This window comes from Camponotus floridanus, unplaced genomic scaffold, assembly GCF_003227725.1.
Source record: "Camponotus floridanus strain SB8 unplaced genomic scaffold, Cflo_v7.5 scaffold35, whole genome shotgun sequence".
Classification (NCBI taxonomy): Eukaryota; Metazoa; Arthropoda; class Insecta; order Hymenoptera; family Formicidae; genus Camponotus; species Camponotus floridanus.
Genome location: NW_020229492.1, coordinates 1,773,815 through 1,789,422, shown reverse-complemented (window position 1 = coordinate 1,789,422; position 15,608 = coordinate 1,773,815). Strand labels below are relative to the sequence as shown.

The following is a 15,608-nucleotide window of genomic DNA, read 5'->3' as shown; positions in this document are numbered from 1 at the left end:
TAATTCTTTTGAAATTATACTCCGATCTTGTTACTCTTGACGAAGCAAGAGAAATAACTTTTACATGATTATTTGTATAACAACAGTATTTAATTTATATATATTTTTTTATTTTCGTATTCATTGCTTGTCTGACATTATTATTGATATTGTTTTGATTTATTTCAGTTAATTATTGACATTTGTGATCAAATTATTCTAAAGATAGTTCAGAAAAAGGAATCAAAACGTACGCTCTACCATTATATACAGGGTGGCCCCGAACGTTCCAGCCAGACTTTGAGATCTTATAGGAAATTTAATTCTGAACAAAAAATTTCCTATAAACATGGGTCGAAAAATGCTTCCTTAAGAAGTTATCGCTCAAAAACCTCTGTTGAAGGAAGAGCAAAAAGTGAAAGAAAAATGAAATAAAAATAAAATGAAACTAAATAAATTTCTTGAAAAAAACGATAAAAATAAAAAATAAAAATCTTTTTCTTTTATGAAAATAAAATAATTTTTTTAACTAATATTTTAGTAATAGCACGTAATAGTAGAAAATGAATAAAGACGTTTTTCAAGAAATTTATTTAGTTTCATTTTCTTTTTATTTCATTTTCTTTTCACCTTTTGCTTTTCCTTCATCAAAAGTTTTTGAGCGATAACTTCTTTAGGAAGCATTTTTCGACATGTTTATAGGAAATTTTTTGTTCAGAATTAAATTTCCTATAAGATCTCAAAGTCTGGCTGGAACGTTCGGACCCACTCTGTATATCATTATTATATATATGATTTGAATTAAAATAAAGTTTACAAGCTCCATTTATTATGTTAATTCTTGTTTTTTATTTCTCAATTTAATTTTATGATTATATTTTTAAGAGCCTTTACATTTATATCGTTTAAAAAATAAATTTTCATATTTCTGCCTGTTTCACATATGATGATTGTATTTTAATGAACCGCTTTCGATTCCATTATATGCGCGCGTGTTTTGCAATAATAACTAAAAAGCATGTTATTTTTTATCAGAGGATATATCATATTGTGATATTTGAAAGTCTGCGATAATTAAATTCGGACATATGTAAATGATGATTTTGCATTCAGGAAGCTTCTGTGATCAAGAGACAAATAAGAAACCTATGTAATATTTTGATATAAATTTTACGATAAATAATTTTCTGCTTGAAAATTTTGTTTAAGAATATTACGCTAAAAAAACAATCACAAACTTGATAGATATTTCACTGTTATATAATCATATACTTGAACAATACAATTTTTATTAATATTTATATTGAACTACATTAATTAAATATTGTATTAATTAATATTTAAAATTAATACAATATTTAATTAATATAATTAATTAAATAATTATTTATTAAATATGGAAAACTATATTAATTAAATATTGTATTAATTAATAAATATTAATTCATATAATATTTAATATAGTTTTCAATATTTAATAAATATATCCATGTGTATAACGAGATAATATTAAATCGTGAAAAGTTGTAGGAAAATAAAAATATTTATACAAGTACAATTCATAGATAAATTTCCTTTCTAATATATATACTTAAGAGATGTATAATCAAAGCATACACGTGTAGAATGAAAAAGTGCAGCTGTAACAGTTAGTATGGCAGGCAAGTAAGTGGAATCTTGAAAGGAGAGTGGGGAAATCATAGTGTCGGTAGAACTTACGGAATACCTCAGTATAGAATCGGATGTCTGTCGTCGCTCTTCCACGTCATTGTTTTCCGTTGTCTTTTTTTTTATTTTTCATTTCAAAAATACAGACGTGAACATTGTTTCATCATTACGTAAAATTTAAAATCGACCATAAGTATCGAATATTTTCAAGCAAAACTGAATTTTCCTTCTTTTTGAAAATTTAAAAAAATGCCTCGAAGATATGAATACCGGCTGGTGATTGATGGAATTGATAATATATTTCAAATTTGTGCTAATAAAATTTTGATTTATAATAAATGAGTTCGCAAATATAGAAGAACAAATTTGCTATCAAGATTAGAGACTCGTGTAAAAAAGGAAAAATAAGTTTTGTCCGATTGTCTGATTGTTATCAATACACATCGTAAAAAGTTGAATGCCTTTCATTCATAGATGATTCACAATTTGCTTGCGTAAGAATAAAATCAAGTGATTTTTTTGACAATTGATATGTACGCTTTATATAAACAAGCTTTATGTTTGCAATAAAAATCGGAGAATGTTGTTTTTATTAAACGTTACATCAGAAACTTGTTATTCAGTTATTGCTATTTACTTTATTTTATTTTTATTTTGTAAAGAATTATTTTTTTACAGAAAGTCAAGATTCGATTACAAGCAGAGAATTTTGCTTTATTTTTTTTAGAGAAGTCACTGATATAAAAAATACCTATCTGTATATTTATTTGTATGTATAACAGTTAAAATGGATAAATAATATGAATAACTGTAGCTTGAATGCTCACAATATTGTGAAGCTTAAACAATGAAAAATAATTATTTGTAATTCTTTGCTATTTGTTTTATATTATATAAATCTCTAAAGACATATGTTCAAGTATTGGTGTGTATTCTTATATACATATGTATATCTGAAAAATTAGAAATATAAATACAATGTGTTGAGTAACATTTATAAAAATTTTTAAAGTAATATTTATATTATTTACATGGTTAACATTACAATAGAAATAGAATTGCTAGATTTATTGTCAGATTTGAATTTTATAGAAAGGCATTTATGATGATATGAACATGCATCTTTTCACCTTGAAAGGGAACACAAAAGCAGACATACTTTTACATTCGATTATTTTATAAAATTTTCTGAAAGAAAATATCTGTTTTTGATTGATAAATTTATTTATATTGTATTTAGTTGACATATTGCAAATGTAAAGAAGAAAAACGATAGTACACAAAATTGGAATATATTATTGTAAGAAAAAATAAAATAATCGCAAAAAGGAAATAAAAAGACAATCGTACAATTTTGTACAATTATAATATTATTATAAAAATTTGAAATCTTAATTTACACCGCCGCCTTTCAAAATCAATATTACATACATTTCATGTTTTTAGTGTTTCAAATATAAACTATTTTGTAAAATGTGCTTTTGAAGACACTCAATAGGTCGGTACACTGAGAGAAAAATTTTTTTAAATCAAATAAATTTGTCTTCTTGAAACTTTTGCTTTAAATGCAAGGAATTGTTTATTTCATTTAAGCAAAAGCATTTAATTTTAATTAAATATGCATGTTATATTAAGTACATTATTTTGATTTATATATTTTTTATATTTAAATACTATTTTCCTAAAATATATACTATAATTTATTAAATTAAATATATCTTTTTTTTTTAATTAAAAAATTAAAAATTTTTGGAAATAAAAAATGCATTTTAATAAATATTTTGTAAAATTAAAACAAAAATATTTAATTAAAAATTATATTTTTTTAAGCATATATATATTTTTAAACATATGTAAATAAATACTTAATTTAAACAAACAGACGTTTTGAATACAAGTAAATATGTGATTAGTACCCACCGAATAAATAGCTTTTTTGAGTTAACTAAAATTTTTTTATTTCAAGATAATTTTTTCCTCAGTGCACGAGTGAAAAGTTGCGATTTAAAACACCGCACATGTGTAAAAATCAGTGACTGTGTCAGCAACCGTGGAAGCTAATGATAAATCTTGATTGAAAACGACCAGAGATGAGGCTCTAGAAGACAGATCGGGATGTGAAGATACGTACATTCGCACGAGACACCTAGTGACCTAGAAACTGCTTTGTATGTGTGTGTGCACGTGTATGAGCACGTGAGAAATGTAACACTGTGTAATGTTGACATGTAGAAAAATAGCGGTGAAAATCGCATGGCTATGTGGACGACAAGTAAACAGAGAAATTGGCGTTAAAAATGGCTTTAATACCGCCTAAAAATAATTTGCCGATTATACGTGACAAGGAAAATACTTCAGTCTACAATGTACGTATGCTAGAATGTATGTATATGGTCTTCTTTAGCGATTATTGCCACGTTAAGTACACCTCTTACACTATAATTGATTATAAAATAATTATAAACAAAAGAAAAGAAATTTGTGTCTTGTGAACAACCATTTAGTTTTAGAAAAATTAACTTTTTTGAAATATAATTTTATTAATATTAAAATTGTTACATTAAATAAAGTGTAAATGATATACAGGATGTCCCAAAAGTTCCGAACCGGTCGAATATTTCATAAACTATGCACTTTAGAAAGAAATGTTTTAAACAAAAGTTGTATGGCTTGAAGAGGGCCATCAGATAGTGGCAATGATTTGACATGGGAGAGTCATTTGAAAGTCACGTAAAGATCACCGTCAATTTCTTAAATGGAACTATTTTTTATTACATATTCGTGTAGCTTATCTCGAGAGCTTTCCAAAACTATAATAAAGTATTTCTTCATTGAGTACTTTTCGAGTTATGAGGCTTGAAATCATTTCTTAATTTTGCATAAACCATAAAATATCTAGTAAAATATTCATTTTTCGATTATCTTATCTTAATACTTTTATGTACAAAATAATGAGAGGAATCAATTGATCTAAAGAAAAAACATAGTTGTTTTTAAGAAAAAATATGTAATTTGCAATTATTGTAACAATTACATATTTTTTTAAAAATAAATCTCTAATAACTTAAATTAATCTCTAATTCGGAATTTATTTGTAATATCCCGCCCATATCCTCCTACACTCTTAAAGAGACAGAATCAATGAATCAATCTCAAAAAAAAAAAAAAAAAAAAAAAAAAACAAATATCAGAACATCGCTAAACGAGATGAGAAATGAACGACGAGTCTTACAATTTTTTTTCTCCTCTGTGCTTCTTTACATCGAGCATAAAAAAGTAATATAAATAAAAATCTCAGATCCCAGATCAATTTAAATATTTGGTATTAGAAAAAAATTTGTGTCTTGTGGACAACCATTTAGTTTTAGAAAAATTAACTTTTTTGAAATATAATTTTATTAATATTAAAATTGTTATATTAAATAAATGATATATAACTGTGTATTTATATATATATATTTTAATATAATTACAGAGCCAATAAAATATGTTCTCTGAAAAATTTCTTAAGACGTAACGTTTATCAATAAAATTTTTTGGTACTTAGAATTAAATTTATGATACTTGTAATAAATAATAAAATTTAATCCTAAAATCCTGACGCGATGTTATGAAAATAAAAAATTTCCACTGATATTGACTGATTATTTTCAGAGAATATTTTGATAATTTTATAATTATATTAATATTAATATTGTAATATAATTATATTGTAATATAATTATAATTATATAAAATACCATTAATATACAATTATATACATACAATATAAAAAAGGAGGAAAAATCGCGATAATGAGCCTAGCGCAGAAAACCGAAATATAAAGAGATAGAAAACAGGAATAGAAAAAACTGAAATCTTCAATAATTGATAAAAATATTACACATAAAAACGATACAAAAAAAGAAGTGCATACACATAATAATACAAAAAAATTGTGTGCTCCAATCCCACGCAATCTATAAAGTCTCAGATAAAAAAGATAAACAAGGCGAATCTCTCAAACGGTTCCAGTCGAACACACATACATGACATTGCAAAAATGCCATTATGTATGAAACTAAAGAATCAATTTGTAAAGAAAACTGCATTGTCTCAATAATAGAGTCAAAAAAACTACAAGTTCAAGAGAGATGAAGGATGCAAATAAATACAAACTACAATTTGTATGTGAATTTAATCGTTAATAAAATAATTAATAAACAATTAATAAACAAATTCAAATAAACTGCTATAAACATGAGAGGAAGAGGGAGGGGATGACATAAATAATAGCGCGGTAATTTTAAATAAATAGATAAATTCTCAATGATCGGCGCATATACAGGGTAGACCAAAAGTCTGGATACAGTCGAATATCTTGTATAGAATGCATTTTAGAACAAAATCCTTTAGACAAAAGTTGTAAGGATTAAAAAGATGTATTTAACTGTAATATTTATTTGACATTGAGTGGCGTCGCCAAGATCAGGGAAAGGTCAACTTGATTTTTTTAAATTTTTTCATTGCATATTCTTGTAGCTTACCTCGCGAGCTTTCCAAAACACTATAATAAAATATTTTTTCCTCAAGCACTTTTTGAGTTATAAGACTTGAAATAATTTCTTAATTTTACATAAACCGTAAAATATTTTGTAAAATATTCATTTTTCGATTATCTTACCTTAATACTTTTATGTACAAAGTAATGAGAGGAATCGATTGGTGTAAAAAAATCACATAGTTATTTCGAAGAAAAAATATGTAATTTGCAATTAACAATTAAATATTTTTTCTTAGGAGTAACTATGCGTTTTCTTTACACCAATTTGGTCCATCCTGTATGTTTAATCTATTACTTGATCATTCTGGAGATTGAGGTTGCTTTTTTTGTCAGTTAATATATATCATTTCCGACAACCTTTTTCTCAGGACAGGCTCCTCATCCACAATTTCCACCTTGTTCCAATCAAACTTATGATTAAGCAGTTTGTGCTTCGTTACCGAATGCTATATTTCTCTTAATGCGATTGCTATATTTCGAAATTCTTGTTTTTAAAAGTCAGCCTACATAAGAAACCCACATAAGTTTGACCTACATAAGAAGTATCGTAATTTTTACAAGAAAATATGCACATCACATTTTTGTAAAATAGTGTCGGTAAAATCTTTATGCACATGCATGAGAGAAAGCAATTTGTTAATGTCAGATATTATTGTTTTATACCTTGGACTACATATTTGAACTCAAAAAAATTCGTAAGGAATGTTGAAGAACACGAGACACGTTATTATTACCAATATTCAAAATAAATTCAACTTTTTTTTTTAATTACATAACTATACAGCCAATTATAGCAAATTAAAAATATAGAAACTTCAGTTTTCTTTATTATATTGACAAGAAAATATATGAAAGAAAATAATATATAATATATAAAAAAAAATAATATATAATTATAATTTTAAAAAATGAAAAAATAATGTATGAAAGAATATGAAAATATATGAAAGAAAATAATATATAATTATAATTTTAAAAAATGAAAAAATAATCATAATAAATAAAAATAATAATAATGAAGGAAACCAAAATTTTCTACTTTTTTTCCTATGAAAACATTTTTTTTTCGACATTTGTTTTCTTCAGAAAAAAAAGAAGTTCTTACGTTTCTAAACTGACGATTCGAGAAAATTAAGCGAAAAATTGCGTGTCACGCACGTTTGCCTCAAACATAAGTAATTCAAGCAGACAAGTAGTTTTTGAAATATGCGGGCTGAAATGGCAACGTACTATTTACTTTTCATACAACGTTTAATTTACAAATTATTCAAGGTGTGCGAATTAGATGCTTCATTCTATATATGTATATATACTGTAGATTCACCGATTCTCTCATTCAAACATGACGAAACCTGTCGCGTTACATAATGCATCACAAATTATATGCGAAGGAGACCTTGTCTCATATCGTTATACATTGCGTCATTGTAATGCTATAAAATTGTGCTATAGTATACGTCCTACGGTTCAATCATTGCAGTACAGTAGCACGTTAAGCTCAGCAAATGGCCAATTTATTATTTCGTCGAAACACAATATTCTAATCATGTTAATCAAATCTTTTATCTTTGAATTATTCGAGCAAGCAGGATTAAGTTTTTGGAAATTACAATTATTTAACGAATTATTTCCTCCGTTATAATAATTAACAATTATTTATTTAATTAATAATTATAATTATTAATAATAATTATAATTAATTACAATTATTAATAATATTAATAATTGTAATTAATTATAATTATTATTATAATATTAATAATATAAAAAATAATTATAATTTATTATAATTATTAATAATAATTTATTTAATTAATAATTATAATTATTAATAATAATTTATTTAATTAATAATTATTATAATTATTAATAATTATTTATTTAATTTGTGAATACGCGTTTGTGTATATGCTATGCATATGAACGAGGTGGAACAATAGAGACTTATCTTTTTCCATGCACTGAAATAATTTATGGTCATCGCAATGTGTGGTATGCAATATTACCTGCTTGCACACGTTTCTATATCAATAGAGAGTCTCGAAACATAACTAGTTTACGGAGATCGCCTTATTTGGAGCGTGCATGTTTTGCATCCACGTATACGGATTATACATATGCAAAACGATCCGGGGCATTATTTTCACATCGCGCTAATTAATAAGGCTATCGGCAAGTTTTCTCAATAAACAAATCTTCTACACTTGATATCACAATTTTTTCACTGATTGACGGGATTTTAGTGACAGATTGCATCGTCATGTGAATTGATTATCTTAATGTTACCTTTACATGTCAAGGAAAGAGGAGGATAGGCAAAAAGAGATATTTGCCTTTTGCATACAACAACGTCATCTCTAAAAGTGTCTCAACTGGTTTTATTATCTCGTGTTATTTATCAAATATTTTAGTTACAAGTATCCAATCATTTGATGTACGAGGATTTAATTTTAAAAAAAATACACGCTATTTCGCAAATTTATTTAAAAAGTTATAAGAGTCTAGGAAATAAAAAATTAGGATATTTTCTAACAGTGTAAAATTTTTACTTAAATAATGACTTTTTAATAAAAAAATATATTTATATAAAAATATTAAATAAAAATAAAATTTAATAAAATTAAAATTAAAAATTAAAATTAAAATTAAATATAAAATTAAAATTAAATATAAAAATTAAATTAAATTTAAATAAAAATAATAAAATTAATATCAAAAAATGTAAGATATTGGAACCCAAAAATAATGATGACGTTATAAGTTAATTATATCATCTATATAAATTATGCAACATTCAATCTTGATAAATTAGCTACAATAAAAAGCAATCTTTTTATCTTTATATTTGTTATTTTCGATTCACGGAAGGAATTTTTTAAAAATTAATTTTTTTTTACAAAATTAAATACATCTAAACTTTTTTGGACACATCTACATTTTACTTTTTCATAGCTTGAGAAAATAATAGAAATTGGAAAAATGCTATTGTGGACCGAAAATAATAAGGATTGAAAATATCAATCATTTTTTATTTTAGATAATTTATGCATTGAGATTGAATCTCTCTCTCTCTTAGCCATTGGGCAGACGCCATATATATATAATACGATTATTTAGAACGCCATTACTTTACTTTTTTGTAATTTTTTATCTTTTATTATATTTTATTTTATTGTGGTTATTAAATTTATTATTAAAAATATGTAAAAGAACCTTATTTATCTATTTGATTAAATAAAAATTTTACGTGTTAAAAAATATCCTATTTTTTAATTTATTTAATTGAAGTGTTTGTGCATCTCATTTGACGCATTGTCCTAATTGCATTTATAATGATTATTGCGGTTTTGTAATAAGTATAAGATCTAATCTAATATAATCCTACCTAATAATAATATATTGTTGAGCATTAGATTTAATATCAAGTATTTTATAGAAAAGTTGTGAATTATTGAGCAAATTCACATTATATTTTTTGAGTATAAAATTATTCTTATATTTAATTAATGCAAGTATCAAAATATCACGAAATCAGGATGTCTATTGACATTTGCACTTATGAATTACACATACAATTCACATTGTAAATACATGATACTGTACATTGCATTGACGTAGTATAGGGATTAATGATCGTCATATGTAAACTGTATACGTAAACGCGAATGTACATGCCGCGAATTTCTGTATACACATGTACGATACTGCGTAATAATTGAACAATCCACGGGCTAAAGCGATTAACTATTATTTTATTTCAATTTCAATTTATTATTTTATTTATTATTTTATTAATTTATTATTTTATTTATTATTTTATTTTATTATTTTATTTTAAATTTTAGTACCAAAGCACTTCAAATAAAATAATAAAATAAGAAAATAATAAATTAGAATTAAGAAGAATTTTCAAAAGAATTTTCATAAGAATTTTCAAAAATTCAAAAAATGGAGTTAATCGCTTTAGCCTATGAACGGCTCAATTAGTCTTACCTTGTAAGATACAATTATCTTAAATATTGAAAATATATACATATTTCTTTCTAAACAGTATCGAATATATACTAGTAAAAAAACAATGCGAAAAAAAAAGATATTATTTGGCTCGCATATATTTTAATGGAATTATTTCTTCATGCCTTAATAATATATATATTTTTAATTTTTTTTTCTCGAAAGCAATTTTGATGAATTAATGAGAATTTTTGCGAATAAAATAAATTTTTTAAATTTGTTTTAGATCAAGTTAGAACGAGTGTTGGGCGTAACTGTATCCAGCAATGCAGCCCTTGATTGCGACACGACCATCGAGCTGGTTGCTTATCCAGCTGGGTAAGCTTGATTTTTTTTAATTGGTTTCTTTACAATAAAAAAGAATATAAATAAATACAATAGGTTTTTAAATCATAAAATGCTATTTTTCATAAATTTCTAATAAAAAAAAATAATGAATTATTTTTTTATATAATTTCTTTATTATATAATTCATAAAATAATAAAAAAAAAATAAATTATTTTTTTTATTATTAAAAATAATGAATTATTTTTTTTATGATTAAAAATAATGAATTATTTTTTTTATTATTAAAAATAGTGTATTATTTTTTTTTATTATTTTATAATAAATTATATAAAGCTTTATTAATCATTCATATTCACGATATAAATAAAATTTCAAATTGCTACATATATTAATTAATTGCGCCTCGTACATCAATAATATAAATGATATAATATTCTAAGAATTAATCTAAGCTTATACGAGCAATTTAAACAAATGGATGTTGAAATATATTTTTATTTGTTGAAATCAAATCAATAATAAATCTAAGATGGAACACATACAATTCTAAAAATAAAAAATATAAAAACGCATTGGGACGTTTTGACAATTACTTTTGTCTCTTCAGCCAATATTAATAAATTTTAACAAAATTTTGAACGTTAGATCGAACTTACAGTTACTTAACATTACGCATTTTTTTGTTGTAAAGTGTGTTGGGAGTGTCTTCGGTCGGTCTCCAGATGCAATGATTGTTGTAGAAATTGATGTTTGTCTATGTAAAAGATGTCGGTTTTTGTCAGATTAATGCGTTATAAAGTCAAAGCTAAGTGGTAGTCATAAATTAAATAAATCTCATACCAATTTCCGCATTTCTCATTGCAAAGACTTATGAAGAATAACACAATCACTGATTCTATTTTTTAACATTGATGTTATATTGAATTGTGTTTCTCACACCTGACGGATAGATACTGGACAAAGCGTAGATATACAGTGTTATAAGGAGTCTATGTTATTGTTTTTAAACGTCACTCGCACAAATTAGACGCTTTTTGGGTATTAACGTTCAACAACGGAAAATATGCACGATCCAATAAATCGCAGTCCTCCATGATGTTTAAACCATTTTTTTGTTTGTTTATGTGAATTGATTCTGCAATCAATCTTTTGTAATGTGGTGTAGTGTGGTTGTAGTGTGGTTCGTTATCTAATATTTTTGTGTTCTCCCAATCTATTGTATGGTTTTTATCTAAAATATGTTTGGAAGTGACCGTAAATTTTGCGTTGGATTGATAAAAATTGTATTTATGTTCTTTTATTAAGGTTTTTAACTGTCTTTTTGTTTGTCCTACGTATGTTGCATCACAGTCCTTGCATTGAATTTGGTATATGATATTATTGTTGTTATGTGAGTTTTCCTTGTGAACTTTAATGAATTTATTCAATCGATTAAAACATTTGTATCCTATGTCGAACGCTATGTTTTTTAATGATTTACTAACTAATTCAGACAGGCCTTTTATGTAGGGTATGGCTATAAATTTTTTCTCTTCTGTAATGTCTGTCGTCTCTTGTGTCTCTTTTGGATTGATTTTCAATTTATTGTTTATTAAATATTTAATTCTTTTGTGAGCGTGTTTGAAAAAGAAAAAATGATTTAAACATCATGGAGGACTGCGATTTATTGGATCGTGCATATTTTCCGTTGTTGAACGTTAATATCCAAAAAGCGTCTAATTTGTGCGAGTGACGTTTAAAAACAATAACATAAACTCCTTATAAATAACACTGTATATCTGCGCTTTGTCCAGTACCTATCCGTCAGGTGTGAGAAACACAATTCAATATAACATCAATGTTAAAAAATAGAATCAGTGATTGTGTTATTCTTCATAAGTCTTTGCAATGAGAAATGCGGAAATTGGTATGAGATTTATTTAATTTATGATTACCACCTAGCTTTGACTTTATAACGCATTAATCTGACAAAAACCGACATCTTTTACATAGACAAACATCAATTTCTGCAACGATCATTGCATCTGGAGACCGACCGAAGACACCATCCGACACTCCCAACACACTTTACAATAAAAAAAATGCGTAATATTAAGTAACTCTAAGTTCGATCTAACGTCCAAAATTTTGTTAAAATTTATTAATATTGGCTGAAAAGACAAAAGTAATTGTCGAAACGTCCCAATGCGTTTTTATATTTTTTATTTTTAGAATTGTATTGCGTTCCATCTTAGATTTATTATGATTTGATTTTAATAAATAAAAATATATTTCAACATCCATTTATTTAAATTGCTCGTATAAGCCTAGATTAATTCTTAGAATTATTTAAACACACCGAGCTAGTACATTCTATTTATTATTGATATAATATTCTTCGTGCAGAATGTTCTATTTCAGATACTCTTCTGAAATTAAGACTGCGACAACATTGACAATGTTTCAATGTCCTACTTTTCTATTGACGTGCATTCGTCACCTAATCTTCATTATTTTTAATAATAAAAAAAAATAATTCATTATGCAAGAAATATGATTACTAAATTATACGTCGTCATAAAAATTAATGATTATTGCTGATGATTTCTTTAATTCCAATTATAGCTGATGATTTACGTCGATAATAAATTTCGATGTTGTAAAATAATTTTGTCGCGCAAATGTTTGCAGTTCAATTATGCGAAATAAGTGACACAGGTTTCACAATAAATAATGAACACCTTATATCGACGCTACCGCCGTTTTCATTGACAGCTTAATTAGTACAGCGATGTAGGATTTTAGAAATAGCCGAATTGTAAATTTTCATATAATAGCTTTCGTTTCTCAAGCGATGACGATGCGGTATTGTGCATATGCATCAATTCGACCGTTTTCACCGCAACTTTCCATAAAGAGCGTTTCTTACCAATCTCTCACAATCTCTTCAGTCTTTCGATTTCACGATTTATTTGCAGTTGATATTAAACTTTTTTTAACGCATGAAAAGCCATTGAAAAGATTATCGTTATCATTATATGTACATCGTTGCTCATGTTAAGAAAACCTACAAATATTATATAGAGTGTTCCAAAAGTCCCGGACCGGTCGAATATTTCATAAACTATGCACTTTAGAAAGAAATCTTTCAAACAAAAGTTATATGGCTTGAAAGGGGCCATCAGATAGTGGCAATGATTTGACATGGGAGAGTCATTTGAAAGTCACATAAAGATCACCGTCAATTTCTTAAATGGAACGCCCTATTTTTTATTACATATTCTTGTAGCTTATCTCGAGAGCTTTCCAAAACACTATAATAAAGTATTTCTTCATTGAACACTTTTCGAGTTATGAGGCTTGAAATCATTTTTTAATTTTGCATAAACCATAAAATATCTTGTAAAATATTCATTTTTCGATTATCTTACCTTAATACTTTTATGTACGAAATAATGAGAGTAATCGATTGGTGTAAAGAAAACACATAATTGTTTCGAAAAAAAATGTAATTGTTAATTGCAAATTACATTTTTTTTTATTACTGATTACTATATATTACTGACAGTTTCTAAATTATTGTCAATCAAAATTAAATAATTTTTAGAACATGAAAATTACATGCAGGGTGTCCCATTTTAATTAACCATCCTAAAATTTTTTTATTTGTGATTTAATGAACCACCCTAAAACTTTTTTATTTATGATTCTAGAAAATAATGTTTAGATAAAAGTTGTAGATTTAAAAAGATCTATTTACTGATCTTATCAGATGATCTTATCTTTGATTTTGGCGTCAGGATAAGATTACCTTGAATTTTTTTAATGGAACCTCCTACTTTTATTGCATATTCTTATAGCTTATAGTTTGTCTCAAGAGCTTTCCAAAACACTTCAAAACATAATAAATACATGCAATCTTTTATTTGTAAAAAGTGACTGCGAAAGGAATTTGTGTGTGGCAGAAGTATTTATAATCGTCCAGTATTTTCAACATGTCCGATAAAGATGTTCCTACATCCGAGGTGACAGAAACATTTCCATCAATACCGAATACGCTAATAGTGTGTGTTTTTTACATCAATTAATTCCTCTCATTATTTTGAATATAAAATTATTGAGATAAGATAATCGAAAAATGAATATTTTACGAGATATTTTATAGTTTATTTAAAATGAAGAAATATTATTTCAGGCCTCATAACTCGGAAAGTGCTTTAATAAAAGAATATTTTATTATAGTACCTTGGAAAGCTCGAAATGAGCTATAAAAATATGCAATAAAAGATAAGAGATTTCATTTAAATAATTCAAAATACTTTATCCTTGAGAACGCCATTTAAACTGATAAGATCAGATCTTTTTAAACCCTATAACTTTTATCTGAAACATTATTCTCTAGACACAATAAAAAAGTTTTTGAAGGTGGTCAATTAAAATAGGACATCCTGTATATATTATATTATCTTAACAGAATGCGGACAATTATTGCCAATTTTCCCAATTCAATATTGGACTTCATTTTTAGATTAAATTAAAGTTTATGACGCGTACAAATATACAAGTTTCCAGATGAAAAATCACTTGGAATTCGCTTGGAGAATATCTGTAACTAAATTCTTCATAGAAATTCCAATGTTTTGCACGGTTGATTTTTATCTATTACAAGATTATCTATTTTCTTTTGTTTTTGGGAATTGTACATACATGTAAATCAAATGCACATTGTATATGTTGGATGTAAATTTAAATAAGTTATATAATTTTTTAGTACGCTTTAATGCGCGCAAAGAATTAAATTATCTTTTCGAAATGAGGCGCATAAAGTTTAGTAGATAGTTTTAAAATTTAAACTAAATAATAGCGTATAATAGATTAATTTACATTAAAATAATTCGAACATATATTTCTATTTTCTTTTTTAATATTAATAATATTTGATAAGATATAATAGCGTATAATAGATTAATTTATATTAAAATAATAGATTAATTTATATTAAAATAATTCGAACACATTTCTATTTTTTTTTAAATATTAATATTTGATAAGATTAAAAAATCTGTACTGATTGTTTTATAGCATTGCAGTGATTTTTATATAAATAAAATATTTTCTATTGATAAAACTCGTTAA

General features: G+C 25.4%; 1 protein-coding gene across 6 annotated transcripts in view; it reads left to right on the top strand.

The window, feature by feature from the left end:
• The window catches only part of LOC105249548 (mitogen-activated protein kinase-binding protein 1), a 50,806-nt gene that overhangs the window by 8,698 nt on the left and 26,500 nt on the right, over positions 1–15,608 (top strand). For 4 of the 6 annotated variants that reach the window (XM_025410849.1, XM_025410854.1, XM_025410853.1 and 1 more), the window contains exon 3: positions 10,431–10,522. In XM_025410849.1, coding sequence (XP_025266634.1) covers positions 10,431–10,522 — 92 coding nt within the window. Of the gene's footprint in view, positions 1–3,122; positions 3,146–3,629; positions 4,014–10,430; positions 10,523–15,608 lie in introns of those variants that run through there. The other 2 variants (XM_025410852.1, XM_025410851.1) reach the window with 2 other exon arrangements.